At 36.6% G+C, this 18,574-nt stretch overlaps 2 protein-coding genes across 4 annotated transcripts; one reads left to right on the top strand and one right to left on the bottom strand.

Annotated features, from left to right (window-relative positions):
* Window positions 1–97: 97 nt before the first annotated feature.
* Window positions 98–1,204, top strand: LOC114717713 (50S ribosomal protein L10, chloroplastic). Of its 3 annotated transcripts, none has more exons than XM_028902910.1 (2): window positions 98–864; window positions 952–1,204. In XM_028902910.1, exon 1 carries the CDS (start codon window positions 173–175, stop codon window positions 851–853), a length of 681 nt encoding a protein of 226 aa, XP_028758743.1. In that variant the 5' UTR covers window positions 98–172; the 3' UTR covers window positions 854–864; window positions 952–1,204. The 3 variants fall into 3 exon arrangements, with proteins under 3 accessions (XP_028758743.1, XP_028758742.1, XP_028758741.1); XM_028902909.1 differs by having other exon boundaries at window positions 98–870; window positions 961–1,204; XM_028902908.1 differs by having other exon boundaries at window positions 98–1,204.
* Window positions 1,205–17,691: 16,487 nt separating this feature from the next.
* Window positions 17,692–18,207, bottom strand: LOC114717715 (uncharacterized). The gene has a single exon (XM_028902912.1). The coding sequence runs from the start codon at window positions 18,205–18,207 to the stop codon at window positions 17,692–17,694; it is 516 nt and encodes a 171-aa protein (XP_028758745.1).
* Window positions 18,208–18,574: the final 367 nt, after the last annotated feature.

The raw sequence follows: 18,574 nt of genomic DNA, 5'->3' as shown, positions 1-18,574 counted from the left end.
GAGTTTTTTACGGCTAAATAGTGATTTGCTAAACGTGCAGATTTTGGCATATCGAGTAAATAAAAGTAAAGTTTGTCACTGGGATTACTCATGTCGTGACGTACGCTCTTGACATTTCGATAAGATTAGCCTCTTGCCCCTTCACAGGTTCTCTTCTTTCTCCTTGGTCGCCATGGAAGCCACACTCCTTACCTTTCCAACCTCCAAAGCCCCATCTTCTCAAATCCTGACCCGGCCCGCCAACCCATTTCTATCGTCCAAACCCAGACTGTCCTACAAATCTCGCCGTCATTTGCCTTCAATCAATGCCGCAATTTCTCGCACCAAGAAAGAAGAAACCGTGGAAACAGTGAAAAAGCAGCTCGAGAACTGCTATCTCCTCGCGGCAATCAATTACAAAGGGTTCACAGTGAAGCAATTCCAAGAGCTTCGCAGAAGCCTTCCCGAGACTTCGACATTGGTTGTGGCGAAGAACACTTTGGTTTACAAGGCCGTTGAGGGTACCGAGTGGGAATCGTTGAAGCCGTGTATGAAGGGTATGAATGTTTGGCTTTTTGTTCACACTGAGGAAGTTCCTGCCGCGATTAAACCCTACAGGGATTTCCAGAAGGAGAAGAAGCTTGAAGATAATGATTTCACTGGAGCTGTGTTCGAAGGGAAGTTTTATGCTCCCGATGAGTTAAAAAAATTGGAATCTTTGCCCTCGCGTGCTGAGATTTATGCCAAATTGTTGGGTTCTTTGCAAAGTCCCGCGTCGGCTTTGGTGGGCACATTGCAAGCGCCGGCTAGAGAAATTGTAATGGTTTTGAAAGCTTACGTGAAGAAGCTGGAAGAAGAAGGTGGTGCGCAATAATGGAAATTCGTGTAATTGTAAGTGTAATTTCGATACCCTATTGTTCATTTGTGTTTCCAAGTTATATTATGTAGATTGATGTGTTTTGCTTATCTCGGAAATTGTAGAATTGAGGGATACAAGAAGAGAGGGAGAGAAACCAGGGAATGAGGAATGTATAATTGTTGAAAGTTCAGGTTTCGATGAGGGACTCTGTAAAACTTATTGCCAGTCAGTTTTCATTTTAATCATGCGATTCAACAAGTTGGTAATTTTCTTTATAATAAACTTTGTTTTCCTATTAACAAAAGTTCATTCTGTAATTGACTGGAAATGATTTTACCGACTCGATAACTGAGTGTCGTTTCATAATCACACTTGTTTCCACCTAAGTGACAGGACAATTGATTTTTTAAGGTTTTGAGAGATTAATACTGAGTGATTATTGTTTTCTGTCACATGGCTAAATATGAATTTTGGGCTGTGCATTGTAGGGTGACAAAGAATGAAAGTTATCTCAACGTCTCTCCATTTGTCAGAACCGGATTCTAATACGAAAATTTCATAATTGACTGAAGTGAGAGTTTAATCATCACATTTATTAGTCTTTACTATGTTCATCTGCTGTTAAGTCTTGTCTTGAGATAGTTTTACTAAAGTAAATAATGATCAAAGTTTAAGTTTATGAGACATTTCGCATGATATGTTTCCTGGGCCATTCTATAAGTTGTCTCATTGCTCTGATTCTGTCAACATTAATGGTCAAGACAAAAAAGGGGAAAAGAATCTGCATAAGTTGAGTGTCACAATTATTTTTCTGATTAATGAAATGGCCTGTTCTTAACAAAACAAATCAGGTAAGTTTGCCATCATACTCTAACACGTGGTGGCTGCTTCTTATGGTGAACTTTTCTGTTTTGGTAGATAATTCTCTCCTTCAAGTAGGGTCTCTATTGTGGAAGACGTTTACACCCCATCTGTGTTTTTTTTTTTTTGGGTTAAAATGACTTATAAGGGCATGGCCTGATGGTTAGGAGCAAGATTGAACCTACAACCTCCCACATGTTACCAAACTACAAAGTGATTGCTGTTTACACCCCCACTCTGATTATGAGATGTTACTTAAAGGGGAAAAAGGGTGGTTTTTCAGATGTTTTCTGTCATCAGATTTTCAAAGAAAAATGAACTAATTGGTGATCTTTTTTCTGCTTATTGCTTCACTAAAATTATTTATATCAGAGAACTTTATCCTAAACATTTGAGGAACTACATAGCTACATTTTATGACAAAGATGAATTGCCTTTTAGCTAGTCCTTTGCCCCTAGATTTCGCTCACTGAGGAAACTTTTTGAAAGCCTTTCCCCTTGGAAAAAATTCTCCATGTTAAGTGCCATCACCTCGGGACTGTTTCCTGAAGAAGCATGTTATAAAAGCCTCCTGATGGGAATTGGGAACTTTGAGATGTGGAACTGCAGAATCTGGGACTACATCTAATATTTTTTTCGGCCGAAGATACTTTATCTAATATATAGGATAATATAAAATACGAGTACTTACAAACAAGATCTTCTAATTGGGACCAGAGGTAGTATATAAGTAAATCATGTTACTCATTTTTCAAATTGTATAACCCATACTAGATAAAGATTAGAGGGGATGGGGAGAAACAGCTTCAAATCATCAAATTAAAAAAAAAAAAAGGGATCATCGAGAAATTGCATGTAAATTTATATTTTTGCTTTAAATACTGTCTTTGAGCATTCACAAAAAAAAAAATGGTGGAATCTTCAGCATGAAGCAAATGGGTGATGGGGAAAATGCTTCTCAACAGATTCTAATTACATGTAGATTACCCTTGCTTTAACTTTGTACACAGTTTTAATTTAGAATATCATTGCTTGGGGGAATTGGATGAGAGGTTTTGCCATTGCAAATTATATGGAATTGAATAATTAGCTTGATCTATTTAGATGGAAAATTCATCCTAAAGAACACAGCTTCAAATCACTATTCAGAGCAATGTAGTTCTAGTCCTATTGTATAAACTATTTTTAAAACCTTTCGCATCCGTTACTGTGGGCTTTTTTTTTTCCCCTCAGAAGAATTTTGTAAATTTTTTTTTAAAAATAGGTTAAGCAGTAAGCACAGTTGTATATATTTTGTTCTTTAACTTTATACACGGTTTTAATTTTATTCTTTAATTTTAAAAAATATATTTTTTAGTCTCTTAATCCTAAAATTGTCAAAAAAAATAATAAAATTAAGATGTTAAATTTTAATAAAATATTATCAAATGCTAATATATAAAGTTTAATTTTTAAACAACTATGATTATTATAAAAAATAGTTATTTAAACCTTAAAGGTTAAAAGATTAAAAATATACTTTTTAAATTAAGGGATTAAATTAAAATCTTGTATAAAACTAAAAATCATATTTATACTTTAATCTTTAAAATAAGTTTTAAGAATAAAAAATAAAAAAAATGTTTGGATAATTATATTAAAAATTCCCATTTGAAACAAAGAAACAAAAAATCATATTTGGTGAGTAATGGCCGTCACCGATGGTGAACGTGACGGGTGATAAGTGGGAAGAGAAGAAAGTTTCTCTAATTTTCCAAAACATAAAATAAAAAGGGAAAACCATATTGGAGGTACCTATATTTTTTTTCAATTTTTAATTTGGTACCTATGTGTTTTTTTGTTCTTAACTAAATCTTTATTTTTCCTCTATTAATATTATTAATCCTTATGTAGAGACTAAAAATATCAATATAACAAAATTATAAGAGCTAATGTTGCTAAAAAGATAAAATTAAATGTTTAATTAAAGGGAAAAAAACACATAGGTACCAAATTAAAAATAAAGAGAAAGTATAGGTACCTTCAATATGGTTTTCCCAATAAAAATTACAAAATCAAAAACAAAAAACATGTCAAACTTGTTTTTTTTTTTAAGTTTTTAAGAATATATTTTTTTTAAAACAACCAACCAAAAAAATTACTAAACAAGTTTTCTTATTTTTTAAAACAAGAAAATTGTTTTTAAAATAAGAAACCAAACAAACCCTTTATTTCTATATTTTCTTCTAGGAAAAACGACAAAAAAATAGAAATAGGTGCATTTTTTGTTTTTTAAGTTTTATATAAATTTTTGTTTTATTCCTTTAATTTTATAAAGCGTCTTTATATCTCTCTATTTCTTAATGCTATTAATTTTATCAATAAAAAATATTGATATTAAAATTTTAATTATTAATACATAATTCTTTAATACTAAATATTAAGTATTTTTTTAAATAACAATAATTAGTACTAAAAATCTAAATTTTAATGTTAGGAATAAACAACTAAATGTTAAAAGATCAAATTGAAACTTTATACATATACTTTTATGGATAATGAAAATACTCCTTCGGTCCTTAATATAAGACCCATTTAACTAATTTGATTAGATTAAGGAAGTTAGGTAAGTTAGTTAATTATAAGAAATGTGACACGTTTTTCCTAAAATACCATAATCATCTTTTTTAATACCTCATTTTCCTCTTCTACTTGATTATGGTTGAAGGAGTATCCATAGGGGTAATTTAGAGAAAATTGATAAATATGAGAAATGGATCTTATATTTAGGACCAAAACCAACTCACCAATTGGGTCTTATATTAAGGACCGGAGGAGTATCATTTATTGTTTTATAAATATTTACATCATACGTAAATACATTAAGCACATGATCTTTTATAAGTATGCAAATGCATTTGTTATAAAAGAGGGAAAAAAATTATAAATTGTTTATTTTACTTTTTTTTCCAGCTAAAAAAGAGTCAATTTTATTAATCAAAAAGCAGGAAGTACAAACACGAATAGCCAAGAAGGCCAAGTAGACAAAAAAAAACACAGACCTAAAATACAACCTGAGGAAAGCAGTAAAATGCAAACATCAATTCAAAAAAAAAAAAAAACAAGAAGCTAAAAACCAGCAAACATTAGCCAATCCCAGTTCTATCCCAAGAGAATCCACAAACTACCTCAAAATCATGCCTCAAAACTAAACACAGAGAGGGTGGTGGTTCAAAAAACCATCCTCCCGGTACCATTCCTCTCCTTACATTAGCTGCAAGGCAATCCGCAGCTCTATTGACATCCCGAGCCACGAGAGAAAGAGACCAATTCTGTTTAGACTTCAACAAATCTAAACAATTTTGTATAATGTCACTGCTTCCCCATTCACAACCTTCCAAAACACCTTTCTCCATTCTGCAGAGCAGCTCTTGGATATTTGTCTCCACCTCCATACCCCTCCAATTCTCCAACCCTTTACACTCCAAAGCTACAAACAATGCCAAAGATTCGCTCATGAAAGCAAAATCAGCATCTACCTTCATCCCCATACCTCTAACAGACCTCCCATACTCAACTCTTCCCAACAAACCCAGAGCCACCGCCTTGCTTTTGCTGCAGAATGAACCATCAATATTAATCTTTATAACACCAGCATTTGGATAAACCCACTGTAAATTCCTTTTAGTATAAACATCATGCCCATCCCCCTTCTTCTTTTCGTCTAAAGAATCCCAAAAGTCCCTAAACATTCTCAGAGTAGCAGCCACACAATGAAAAGCATTAAGCTCTTCATGCTCAAAGAAAAATTTACAGCAAGCTTTCCAAATTTCGCAACGCAGATAGACAAATAAAGCCACTTCAAATTCACTCAAGCCTCTCACCTCTTTCCACCATTCTTCTAGCCATATGTCTAATTTGAAGTCACCATTCCCACGAACCTTAGCGAGAGCGCAGCCAAACCAAACCTGTGCAGTCCAAGAACAGAAGAAAAGTATATGTTCAATGGTTTCCTCCTGTATTCCACAAAGATCACACACCGGAGATACTACACATTTTCTTTTAAACAAAACCTCCCTAGTAGCTAGAGCTCCAGAAATTGCCCTCCACAGAAAATGATTGACCTTTGGAGGCATTTTAACATTCCAAATTCCCTCCCAAATTCATTTAGGAGTTCTATAGGAGCTACCATGATCCTTGTATCTAAGACCGACCTCTCTCTCCTTTATCACCTTATAGCCTAACTTCACTGCATAACAACCATCCTTACCTCGCAACCACAACATCATATCTTCTAAATTAGACCCTAGAAGTTTGACTCATCTAATTCTTTCAATATCTTCCTCATCAAAAATATTCTCATAATTTTCCAGTCTCCATCTACCATCTTTGACATTGCCAGAAAAATGGCTTTTAACGGCGGTTAATTGAGGCTTTTAACGGCGGTTTTGGAGGTGGAGTAAAAAGAGTCGACGTTGAAAGTATAAGAAAACACGGCGGTTATTAACCACCGTGGAAAATTAACTTTCAACGGCGGTTTTACATAAAACCGCTGTGGAAAGTTAATTTTTTCACGGCGGTTTATTAGTAAACTGCCGTTATAAATTATTTTCCACGGCGGTTTTTAGATAGAACCGCCGTGGAAATTATATGTAACGGCGGTTTTCCATAAAACCGCTGTTAAATGTTATATTTTTTTTTTTCATTCATTTATTTATATTTTACCACCTCCCTACCCAAATTGGTAGACATTTATGCAGCACCATTTGAAGATTACCAGACGAACACCAAGCATCATCTCAACAAAACTATTTGAATATTACCATATATGAACATCAACTATAGTTTAACAATCAAAAAATGAACCACTACGTGAGGAAGCTAAGAGACCTTAGTACTTGACATTTTAAAGATTTTCTAACAACGTGGTTGACAAAGAGTCTCTTATCAAGTTGATCTCATCCATGCTATATGGCATACCATTTTTGAATGCCTGTAAATCAAAAATGGATTCATTAGTCAACTTGATTAAAAACGTGGAAAAATGAGCGGAAAAATGAGCAGAATTACATGCAACATAAGTTATATTTAATTACCTCGTGCAATTTTTCAGTTACCCCTGTCTCAATAATGTCATTGATATAACGGATGACATAATATCCGCATCAACTTTTCCAGATTGACAACGATACTGAAAAAATAAAAAATTTATAAGCATTATCTAATTTGATGATTGAAAAGATTTATAACTACATATTTAGCTCAAAACAACATACTTGTGGGAGAAACCATGTTGGTGATTGCATATTTTGATGCCTGGTCATAAAATTGAAAGTGTGAAAAGCCCTATGAACATGAATATTAGAACATTAGAACACATTTTTATAAACTTTATATGTAATAAATATATAGACATAAAACTAACGTGTCAATGACATCTCTGGTTTCTTCTGTTGGACTTCCACAGAGGGAATCGAACCAGTAGACTTTGTTATTAAAAGGGGAGCAAACAATTAGTGTCCAATGATAACTGCAAAATACAAACCATGTTAATTATAATCCTACATATATAACAAGTGTATCTCAAATATAATAATATACTTACTTTTCCACGTAAGGTACAAAATATATTTTCTTTTTCAACTGAGTCATTGCGGTCATCATATAGATCGACCTGGCTTCCACAGTATTGGCTATTTCTTGTACCTTTTGAGGACACATAAAGCCATATGTGTCCTCAAGTCCTGCTTGCCTACAGACTCCAACAAAATGCCTGTTGTTCAAATAAGAAATATTAGAATATGCATAAGTAAAATATAAAAAATTAGTTTAGTTATTGTAACTTAGAAAATAGCTAGCTGCATAAAGACTATATCTAACTCCTCAAAGTTCAGGAACTGAATGAGGTCCTTCTTGTCAATAGTGAACTGGTATGTGACATCTGAACCCACAATTCCCGACGGCATATTATAAGTAAGAGAGTTTTCCATATTTGTTACCATGCTATGAAGAAGCTCCAAACTCCCATACATAACCCCTATATCAGCAAGAAGAGGCAGCAGGATAGGTACTGAAGCGCTACTTGCCATCTTCTTCGTTGTCGCCTTCTTTGATGTCGCCTTCTTCGATGGTGCAGGCTTTCCAATAAGTCATTTTGGCCACAGAATGAAATTTCCTTTAGCCTAAACCAGTAGGCGAACCTCATCAGTAGGGATGGGCACTGGTGTATCACCTTGACTGCTACGGATTTTATCTACCATCACCCTCGATTGATCTACTAGAACTTTCTTCCCGTGGATGGTTGAGCCCGAGAATACTCGGCCATTAGCAACATGAAATGTCGAATCTCCATTAACGTCGGCATAGAGAGAACACGGTGTTCCATTGTCTTGGACAGGGTCAGGGCTAGGGTCAGAGTCAGATAATGTCAGCTGTTGTGTCTGATTATTACTACCCTTCCCACTTTTCATCATAGGTAAACCCTGAAATATAAGAAAAAAATTACTTAAGGCACATTATATAAGTTTAAATTGACGAAATGAACCTTTATTACCTGTGACGGCTCAAGCACTCGAGGCATCTGGAATCCGGTCGTGCCCATCATCATTGTAAACTTGGCATCAAACTCCTCACGCATCTTTTGCATCTCTGCCTTGTGTTCTTCACTGAGTTGAACTCGAACTCTTTCTGTTTCTTCTTGTAATCGTCGATCGAGTTCCTCTTTAGATACCATGTCAGCGGAGGATGATCCAGTACTTTTTCGAGAACCAGGACCAAAAAATTATTTGATGCCAATTCCTTTAGGGGCCCCTCTGACTCTGCCAGGATGGTCAGCCTTTCCAATAGCAGTGGCCAAGATGTCCATCCGCCTATGAGGAACAAATGTACCTTGGGATAATTGGTCCTCAAGTGTATCCTGTAACATTAAAATAACAATTTCAATTTAACATAATTAAAGAAACAATTAATGAAGCATAATGCTAATATTACTTACAATTTTTTCAGCAACAATAGCAGCCTCTGGAGTGAGATATTGACCATTTTTAATCCTCGCCGCCTTCCATTTTTCTTGGCGAGAAGGACGGTCGATAGGTGGAATGACTCCAGTAGGATCTGAAGTAGCAGCCATTTCTGCACTCTTTTGCCGTTCCTCTATCATGATTCTTTCCAACCCACCATACCCTGCACGAGACATGATATGTGGGTACACATTCAGCTCAGATATTTGCTTGTTCTTCCTACTTAGTGCCTATGACAATAAAAACTTAACAAAGTTAGTTTAGTTAAATATAATATAAATTGATAAAAAACTAAGTTTGAAGAAACCAAACCTGAAATGCAGGGTCTTGACGTTGCTGCACAAACCTCTCCTATGCCTCGTCACTAATAAAAGAGTATCGTTCTTGAGGATGCTCGCCCATTCTTTTTCCACGAAGATACTCTCTTGTAAGCATGGATTTAAAATCCCTCCACCGGTCATCGAGTTGCTTATACAAACGGTCTCTCATTTCTTCAGTTGCGGGAATATCAAATGTCAGCTGCAATATAATACAATAGAGTTATAAGCAAATAATCAATTATAATTAATACTAATAAATTAAGAAAAGAATTTGTAACGTACCAAAATATCCTCCCAAATTTTTTGTTTTAAGTTTTTATCTACCATCTTCCAATTAGGAATGTCAATCCCAACCTTACTGCGTGCGAGATAGCCCACGTAACTAGTAAATTTAGCCCCTTCAGGACCTATAGGTTTCAAATCAGCGTCAAAGTGTACTACAATCCTCGGGGGCTGTGTGTTCTCATCACGTAAGGCCAACTTCTTCATACGGGTTGGCCCTCTACCTCTTTTCGCTCTATGGAAGGAGTTGTCATCTCCAGAACCCTGTTGATTAGATCCATCCATTTCCTGTTCAACAAACAAGCAATAAATATTAGAATAAGTCCCATATAAAACATCAAGTATATTTAAAAAAAATCACAAATTTTAGGTCTTACAACGATTATCCTCCCAAATTCCATCACAATGATCGTCCCTAACTGCATAGTCATTATCTACCAAATCTAATTCAGTATTTTAGGTCGAGTAACTGTGAAAGGCGGGATTTCGTCAAGATTGACCTCTGAGTCACCTTCATCTCCTTACCTCTTACTTTGGAGCACAATAGATAATTTCTTTTTTGCTAGATCGGTAACATAAAACACTTGTTTTGCTTGATTTGCCAAAATAAATGGCTCATCTCCATATCCAATCCTCTCAAGATCGACTAAAACAAAACCAAATTCTTCATCAACTTGCACGGCACTATTATTAACCCACTTACATTTGAAGACGGGAACTTTAAATTTGGTATAGCTAACTTCCCATATCTCTTCTATTACTCCATAATAGGACATTGACGCTAACATTGGGTTTCTATCTTTTGAACTAGCAAAATGCATTGCTTCAGCTACTACCATCACCCCACTGTTCTGCATGGTACTCTTATCATCTTGGGTTTTTGTATAAAATAAATAACCATTTATGTCATATCCGCCCCAACACACAACCTCAAAACGAGGCCCTGCAGCTAGTCTCTGTATTGTTTCAGAAGGATTACCATCCTTTAACACTTGTTGCTTGAACCACTCGGCAAATGACTTGTTATGCTCGTTGGCTAGTTGCATATCGTTCTTTCTTGGATTCAAGTTCTTCAACATATTCTTGTGAGCATTCAAGTAAGGCAAAACTTCATCCGTGTTGTTTAAAATATATAGATGTGCCTGCATTACAACATCTCTTGACATAGACCTCACTATGACACCCCGTGTTCCCTTGCTTCTCCCCTGATCATGCCGAAATTGAGGAAGTCCAACTGTCTTTACCTTATCAAGATATGCATTGCAGAACTCAACTGCCTCTTCAGCTATATATCTCTCAACAATTGATGCCTCAGGCCGATAAGGATTCTTAGAGTACCCTTTTAGAATTTTCATGTATCTCTCAAATGGGTACATCCACCTTAAACACACAGGGCCGCAAAGTCTTATCTCTCGTATAACGTGAGCTATCAAATGGACCATAATATCAAAAAATGAGGGAGGAAAGTGCATTTCCAATTGGGAGAGGATTACATAACCTTCATTTTCTAATTCATCTAACTCAGCAGGATCAATGACTTTGCTACAAATAGCGCTAAAAAACATACAAAGTCTTGTAATAGTACTTCTCACATCGGTTTTCATAATGCCTCGAATAGCAAGTGGAAGTAATTGTTGCATCAACACGTGACAATCATGAGACTTCATCCCCGTTATCTTCAAATCATGCATTGAAACAAGTTTGTTCAAATTTGAAGAATAACCTTGTGGCACCTTAAGGTTATTAATAAAACCACAGAAACTTGTTTTCTCTGCTTTTGATAATGTGTCCGCAGCTGGATGTAAATAAGCCCGTTTACCCTCTCTTTCTTGTGGGTGGAGGAGTTTTCTTATTCCAATTTCGGCCAAGTCACGTCTTGCATTGATTCCATCCTTAGTCTTTCCACTTATATGTAAAAGTGTACCAACAAGACTCTCACACACATTCTTCTCCATATGCATCACATCTAGACTATGCCTCACATCAAGACTCTGCCGATATGAAAGATCAAAAAAGATAGATCTTTTTTTCCATATATTCCTCTCACCGGCAGTCTTCTTTTTCTTCTTACCAAAGACCACATTAATTCCCTCCACCCGCTGATAAACTTCTTCTCCAGTTAATGGTCTTGGAGCCATTAAATGCCTTTTTCAATCTACGGTAAGGGTGATACCGACTAAGAAACTTTCTGTGACCAAGGTATACTGTCTTCCTGCCATGTTTAAGTTGCATATAGTGGGTGCCTTCTTCGCATATCGGGCATGCTTTATGGCCTTTAACACTGTATCCTGACAAATTTCCATATGCTGGAATGTCATTTATCGTGGTGAAGATCATGACACGTAAATTGAAGGCCTCTTGTTTATATGCATCAAACACATCAACACCTTTCTCCCATAATGTCTTCAGATCCTCAATCAAAGGTGTCAAATACACATCGATATCGTTTCCCGGTTGTTTTGGCCCCGAGATCATCAAAGATAGCATGATATACTTTCTTTTCATACATAACCAAGGAGGCAAATTGTAAATTACAAGGAGCACTGGCCAAGCACTGTGTGTGCTACTAAGATTACCATACGGGTTAATTCCATTCGTACAAAGCCCTAGCCGAAGGTTTCTTGGCTCGCCACCAAATTGAGGAAATTTTTGATCTATTGTTTTCCATTAAGAAGAATCCGCCGGGTGACGAAGCTTTTCATCACATATTTTCTCATCGAAATGCCATCTCAAGTTCTTTGCATCTGTGGCATTAGCAAATAGACGCTTAAATCGTGGTATTATTGGAAGATACCACAGAACCTTCAAAGGAGAACCTTTGGCTATCTCATTATAATCACCATCATCTTTCTTCATTTTGTATCTTGAAGTCCCACATTTAGGGCACTTATTCAACCCTTCATAATCATTTCTGAATAATATGCAGTCATTAGGACACGCATGTATCTTCTTATATTCCAAACCCATCGGACACAAAATCTTTTTTGCCTCATACATTCGTTTCGGAAGCGAATTCCCTTTGGGAAGAATATCACTGAGCAATTCAAGCAATTCCGTAAAACTAGCATCGGTTCAACCATTTCTTGCCTTCAAATTCATCAGTTTCAACACGGTTGTCAACCTTGTGTAATCATCTTTGCACCCCGTGTGACAACCGTTCCTTTAAAACCCATTTAGATCAAAATTTTCAATCTATTCGAACGATTAACCATGATAGAAAAGAATAGACCTTAAAATTTTAAAATCGCTATCATGGTTAAAAGAAATAAACTTATATTACGAGCCACATCAATCATTCACTTGGGCCTTGGACTTTCAAAGTCCAGAAATATCATTCAACCGTTAGCCCAAACCAAACTTACACTTTCAAACACAGGAACTGATAAAACATTTTAATAGAAATCATAGAGCCCATTAGTCAAAAGTCAACACTATCAACTGAGTGTAATATGCAAAGTCTTAAATATCTCTGGTCTTCCAATGACCTCCCATATCAGATAGTAGTAGTTAAAAGTATTAGTTTACAGCATTAAAGTATATGGGCCCTATGTGGCAATATATAACAAGTCAGCACATAGAACAAAAGCATGGAGGCTATACAAGCTATAACAGCACACTATGCCTCCGGAGCCTTCCCTGATGGGCCACCACCTGAACTATCGCCTGAAAATGTTAAACCACGGGGTGAGACAAACGCCTCAGTAACCAACTTTCCAACCCATCATACATACTAACATGTGCTCGTGAGGTGTCAAGTGGGATAATTATTAAACCTCAATATCTATATACCAATGAAAATACAAATATGTATACTCAAATAATCTCAATCATCCAAACCCTCATTACGGGGGCTAACACACAAGCCACATAAGTCTATCCCTCACTATAAGGGATCAAACCGACCTATAGGCCTATCCCATACCTTGGGGGACGATTAAGTATTCACAAAGATTCATCCCTTATTATAGGCCTATCCCACACTTTGGGGGACGAATAAAAAGCCACAAGGGTCTATCCCTTACTCTAGGGACGAAGGAAGAAGCCAACCAATGTGCACCAATGGCGGCCTTACCACGTGGTAGGATAGCGCTCAATCCAAAATCCAAATAACCACCAACCATTCAAAATATAACAAAAATGTCTCAATCTTTTCCCAGTATAATCCATAAGATATAAATCATATATCTTTTCCAAACTTCTCAATCACAATTCCAAAAATCCCACAAGACAATTTTCATAGCTCAAAAGATATAATTTATCTATTCGAGTTTCAAATAACAAATCATTATACCAAAATAGCAAAATGCTCACAAACAACATATTAGCACATATAACAAGTGGAAAGTGGTTACCTCTCACCAAAGCAATACTAAGGATTACCACAAGGTCAATCCTTTGCTCAACCAATAATTAATCTACACAATTAATATAACCACATATTAATATAAACTAATTAATTAAACTTCTCTATATTATTAAATTTCTAATTTAATTAAATTTTTATTCTAAATTCCCGCAACTCTCATAACCCAAAAATTATTAAGTATTTTGGAAACAACCTAAAATTTCTAACAACCCAAATTATTTATTTACCACCTCCAAATTATTGACCTTAATAAAAAGGATTTTCCACAATTTCTAAATGTAAAATTATTATGTTCTAAATTCTAAAAAAAATCTCATTTTAAGTTTAAACCTCAAAATCAAACTATCAAAAATTCAATAATACTTCAAGTATTTATAAATAAATAATCTAATCAAAAACTTTAATGGTATAACTACCACACATATATATTTCCACAAATAATAAACTTTTTAGCTACAATAATTATTTTAAAACCTCCAGTCACCCAATAAATAAAACTAAACCGATTAAAATCTTAATAATATATCAAACAATCCAAATAAATTACTTAACTTGAATTTAATCGGTAAAAACATGGTATATCTCATACATAACATATTTTCCACTAAATAAATTAATTTAAATACTAAAACTAACAAATAGAGAAATCTAAACCGATTAAAATTAACAACTGATTTACTTCTAAATTTCTATAGTCAACTTTTGTCAAAACTCAATACTTAGATCATATATAAGTCTCAAAATTTTCTCCAATCACTATAGTAATAACGTAAATAGGAAGCTTAAAATATACAGGAAATATTTATAAAGAAAGTTTGATAAAAAGAAGTAATTTTGTGTACCTAAAATATCTTCAAAGCCTAGCCTTCTCCTTCACGAGGACTGCTGCTACGCTCTTTCTATTTCTTTCTCGCTCTCTTTCTCTCCTCCCCTCTTTCTCTCACGCGTTCTCTCCCAACTTCTGCGTCCCCTCTCCCTTTTATGCTGCAAATTCTAACCACCCTTTAGCATTTTTCCTTCGTGCATTAACTCTCCTTTCCAAAGTCTTCCTTCTCTCCCCCAAAGTCTTCCTGATGCCAAAATTTCCACAAGCCTCTCCCAATTTTTCCACATCCAAACTTTTCCACCGTAACATTTCAACTTTCCACCAAAAGTTGGTGGAAAGTTGACTCTATTTTTTTTTTAAAAAAAAGTTAGGATATTACAATTCTCTCCACCTAATTAGAATTTTGTCCCCAAAATTCAAACAACCACACACAAGAAATTAAAAACAAAAGTAACTCAAAGTGCTTACTAAAAAAACAGGTAAGGGTAATCGTAACGCATTCGTTCCTCTGTCTCCCAAGTAGCATCACCGGGACTCATGCCCTTCCAGAAGACCTTAACAAGACGGATAGTTTTGTTCCTCAATTGCTTGTCCTTAACGTCCAAAATTCACTCTGGTTCTGTTGGATGGGTCAAATTATCTCGCAACTCGACCTCTTCGGGTTCAATAATATGAGATGGATCGGGATGATACTTTTTCAACTGTGACACGTGGAACACGTCGTGTAAACTGGAAAGATGTGGCGGCAGCGCAATTCGATATGCAACAGGTCCAATCCGCTCCAAAATCTCATAAGGACCCATAAATCGGGGTGTAAGCTTCTTGGCTTTGATGGATCTACCAACACCAGTGACAGGTGAAACCTTCAGAAATACATGATCACCCACTTCAAATTCTAAAGGTCTCCTTCGACGATCTGCATAACTCTTCTATCGACTTTGGGCCATCAACAACTTCTGCTTGATCAGCTCAATCTTTCTAGTTGTGATGTCCACTAAATCTGGGCCAATAATTGTTCTTTCACTTAATTCAGTCCAACAAAGTGGAGATCTACATTTCCTCCCATATAAAGCCTCATATGGTGCCATCTGAATGCTAGAGTGATAGCTGTTGTTATAGGCAAACTCAGCTAATGACAAGTGAGTGTCCCAACTACCCTTTAGCTCTATAGCGCAAGCCCTCAACATGTCCTCGAGAGTCTGAATCGTCCTCTTAGTCTGTCCATCAGTCTGAGGATGATAAGCAGTACTAAACTTGAGCTTGGTGCCTATGGCTTCATGTAATGACTGCCAGAAGTTCGATGTAAATCTCGGGTCCCTATCTGAAATGATAGACTCTGGCACTCCATGAAGTCTAACAATCTCATCTATATACAACTTTGTCAATCGTTCTAACGAGTAAGTGCTCTTGATAGGCAGGAAGTGCGCTGACTTAGTCAATCTATCTACAATTACCCATATCGCATCATAGCCAGCCGGGGTTCTTGGCATACCAGTAATGAAATCCATGGAAATACTATCCCATTTCCATTGGAGAATATCAAGATTCTTTAATAGTCCTGGAGGTCTCTGATGTTCTATCTTGACCTTTTGACATGTCAGACATTTCATTACAAAGTCCGTGACATCCCTCTTCATTTTTGGCCACCAATAGTTCCTTTTCAGGTCTTGGTACATCTTGGTTATCCCTGGGTGTATCGTGTAATTACTTCGATGCGCCTCTTCTAGAATAGTCCTTTTGATTTCCTCATTATTAGGGACACAAATCCTCTTCTTGTACCTCAGGATTCCTTCTTCACCAATTTCATAATCAAGCACACCACGGGTCTCCACTTCCTCTCGAATGCTCAGTAACTGGTCATCCTCCATCTGTGCAGCCTTCAAATCTCGAAAGAACTCATAATCACCCAAAATTGATTGTAGAGTGGCTGGAGCCTCATGCATCACTTGGAGATCTCTCAATCTCTCTAAGCAGTAGTATTCCTCCAAACTCATGTGAAACACATGCACCGTTTTCCTACTCAAAGCATCTACAACCACATTGGCTTTACCCGGATGATACTTAAACTCAAAGTCATAGTCCTTGATGAATTCCATCCACCGGTGTTGTCTATTATTCAATTCCTTCTTATCTATTAAATACTTCAGGCTCTTGTGATCGCTGAAAACTTCAAACTGTGATCCATATAAGTAGTGCCTCCAGATCTTTAATGCAAAAACCACCACCGCTAATTCCAAGTCATGCGTAGGATAATTTTCCTCATGTGGCCTTAATTGCCTAGATGCATAGGCAACCGCCTTTCCTTCCTGCATTAGGACACACCCTAAACCCTTAAGTGAAGCATCAGTATAAAGGGTGTACGGTTTACTAGGATCTGGAATAGTCAACACTAGAGCCGTGGTCAACTTAGCTTTCAGTTCTTCGAAAGCCGCCTCACACTTTTCACTCCAAATAAACGGTTGGTCTTTCTTGGTCAACTTAGTTAGAGGCATGGCGATTTGAGAAAATCCTTTGATGAATCTTCGGTAATACCCAGCTAAGCCCATGAAACTTCTTACCTCCGTCACAGATTTTGGTGTTTCCCATTTCAACACGGCATCGACCTTGCTAGGATCAACAGCTACTCCCTCGGCGGATACTACATGGCCCAAGAACTTCACTTCTTTAAGCCAGAACTCGCACTTGCTCAACTTAGTATATAACTGATGATCCCTCAATATTCGCAATGCAATGTAAAGATGCTCTCGGTGTTCTTCCTCATTCTTAGAGTATATCAGAATATCATCTATAAACACCACAATAAACTTGTCCAAATACGGCCTAAAGATCCAATTCATATAGTCCATAAACACCGCCGGAGCATTCGTCAAACCAAAAGGCATTACTAGAAACTCGTAATGTCCGTATCTGGTACGAAAAGCCGTCTTTGGGATGTCCTTTGCTCTAACTCTTAATTGATGATATCCAGACCTTAAGTCAATCTTAGAAAACACTGCTGACCCCATTAATTAATCTAGCAAGTCATCAATCCTAGGCAAAGGATATTTGTTCTTGATAGTTACTTTATTCAACTGCCTGTAATCTATACACAATCTCAAGCTCCCATCCTTCTTTCTCACAAACAGTACTAGTGATCCCCATGGTGAGACACTTGGTCTAATAAATCCTTTTTCAAGTAACTCTTCGATTTGCTTTTTCAGCTATGCCAATTCAGAAGGTGACATTCTGTACGGTGCTTTAGAAATTGGAGCTGTCCCTGGTACTAGCTCAATGGAGAATTCAACTTCCCTTTCAGGAGGTAAACTGGACACTCCCTGAGGAAATACCTCAGGAAACTCCTTTACTACCTCGATTTGCTCTATACCAACTTCTTTATCCGTACTAACAGAAAAGAAAACAGCATACGCCTGACAACCCTTCTGAATACACTTAGTTGCTTGAGTAGCAGACAACCACAAACGACCATTAATAGCCTCAACTATCATAGTACACAAAGGAAGAGTTACTATCTTCCTTTTGCAATCCAGAATGGCATTATTTGCTGATAGCCAATCCATGCCAATAATCACGTCAATACCCTTGAAGGGTAGACAAATCAAATCAATCACAGACTCACGATTCTCAAATTTAAGTACAAGACTTAACCACGCCTGTGTGGTTAACACAGTGGCTCCCGCTGGAGTTGACACTTTCAACATGCAAGACAAATCATGCATTGGAAATTTAAACTTTTGAGCACATTCCGCAGCAATAAAAGAATGAGTGGCGCCAGAATCAAACAACACAGGTATAACATGTCCTTGAAGAGAGACAGTACCTCTAATCAGATTAGGAGACGTACCAACTTCCTCTCTAGTCAAAGCAAAAACTCTCCCGGGCACTGTGGATCTGAAACTAGGAGTTTACTGCTGCGTTTCTGGACAATTGCGAGCTATATGTCCAAACTTATGGCATCTGTAGCATTCCAAACATTGTCCTGGATGATTCTTCCCACATCTCGAGCAAGGACCGCCAATACTTGGTGTAGATTTGGTAGGCTCACGGTAAAAGCTCTGATTTCCTCCCATACGGCTCCCCTGAGCC

The sequence above is a fragment of the Neltuma alba genome, unplaced genomic scaffold (genome assembly GCF_004799145.2).
Source record: "Neltuma alba isolate B1F8T4 unplaced genomic scaffold, ASM479914v2 tig00011771_pilon, whole genome shotgun sequence".
In the NCBI taxonomy this organism is placed as follows: domain Eukaryota; kingdom Viridiplantae; phylum Streptophyta; class Magnoliopsida; order Fabales; family Fabaceae; genus Neltuma; species Neltuma alba.
This window is presented reverse-complemented; position numbering and strand designations above follow the sequence as displayed.

Bases quoted from the DNA above. Each gene is read 5' to 3' on its own strand.
- LOC114717713 (XM_028902910.1), top strand. From the start codon at position 173: ATGGAAGCCACACTCCTTACCTTTCCAACCTCCAAAGCCCCATCTTCT.
- LOC114717715 (XM_028902912.1), bottom strand. From the start codon at position 18,207: ATGCATGATTTGTCTTGCATGTTGAAAGTGTCAACTCCAGCGGGAGCC.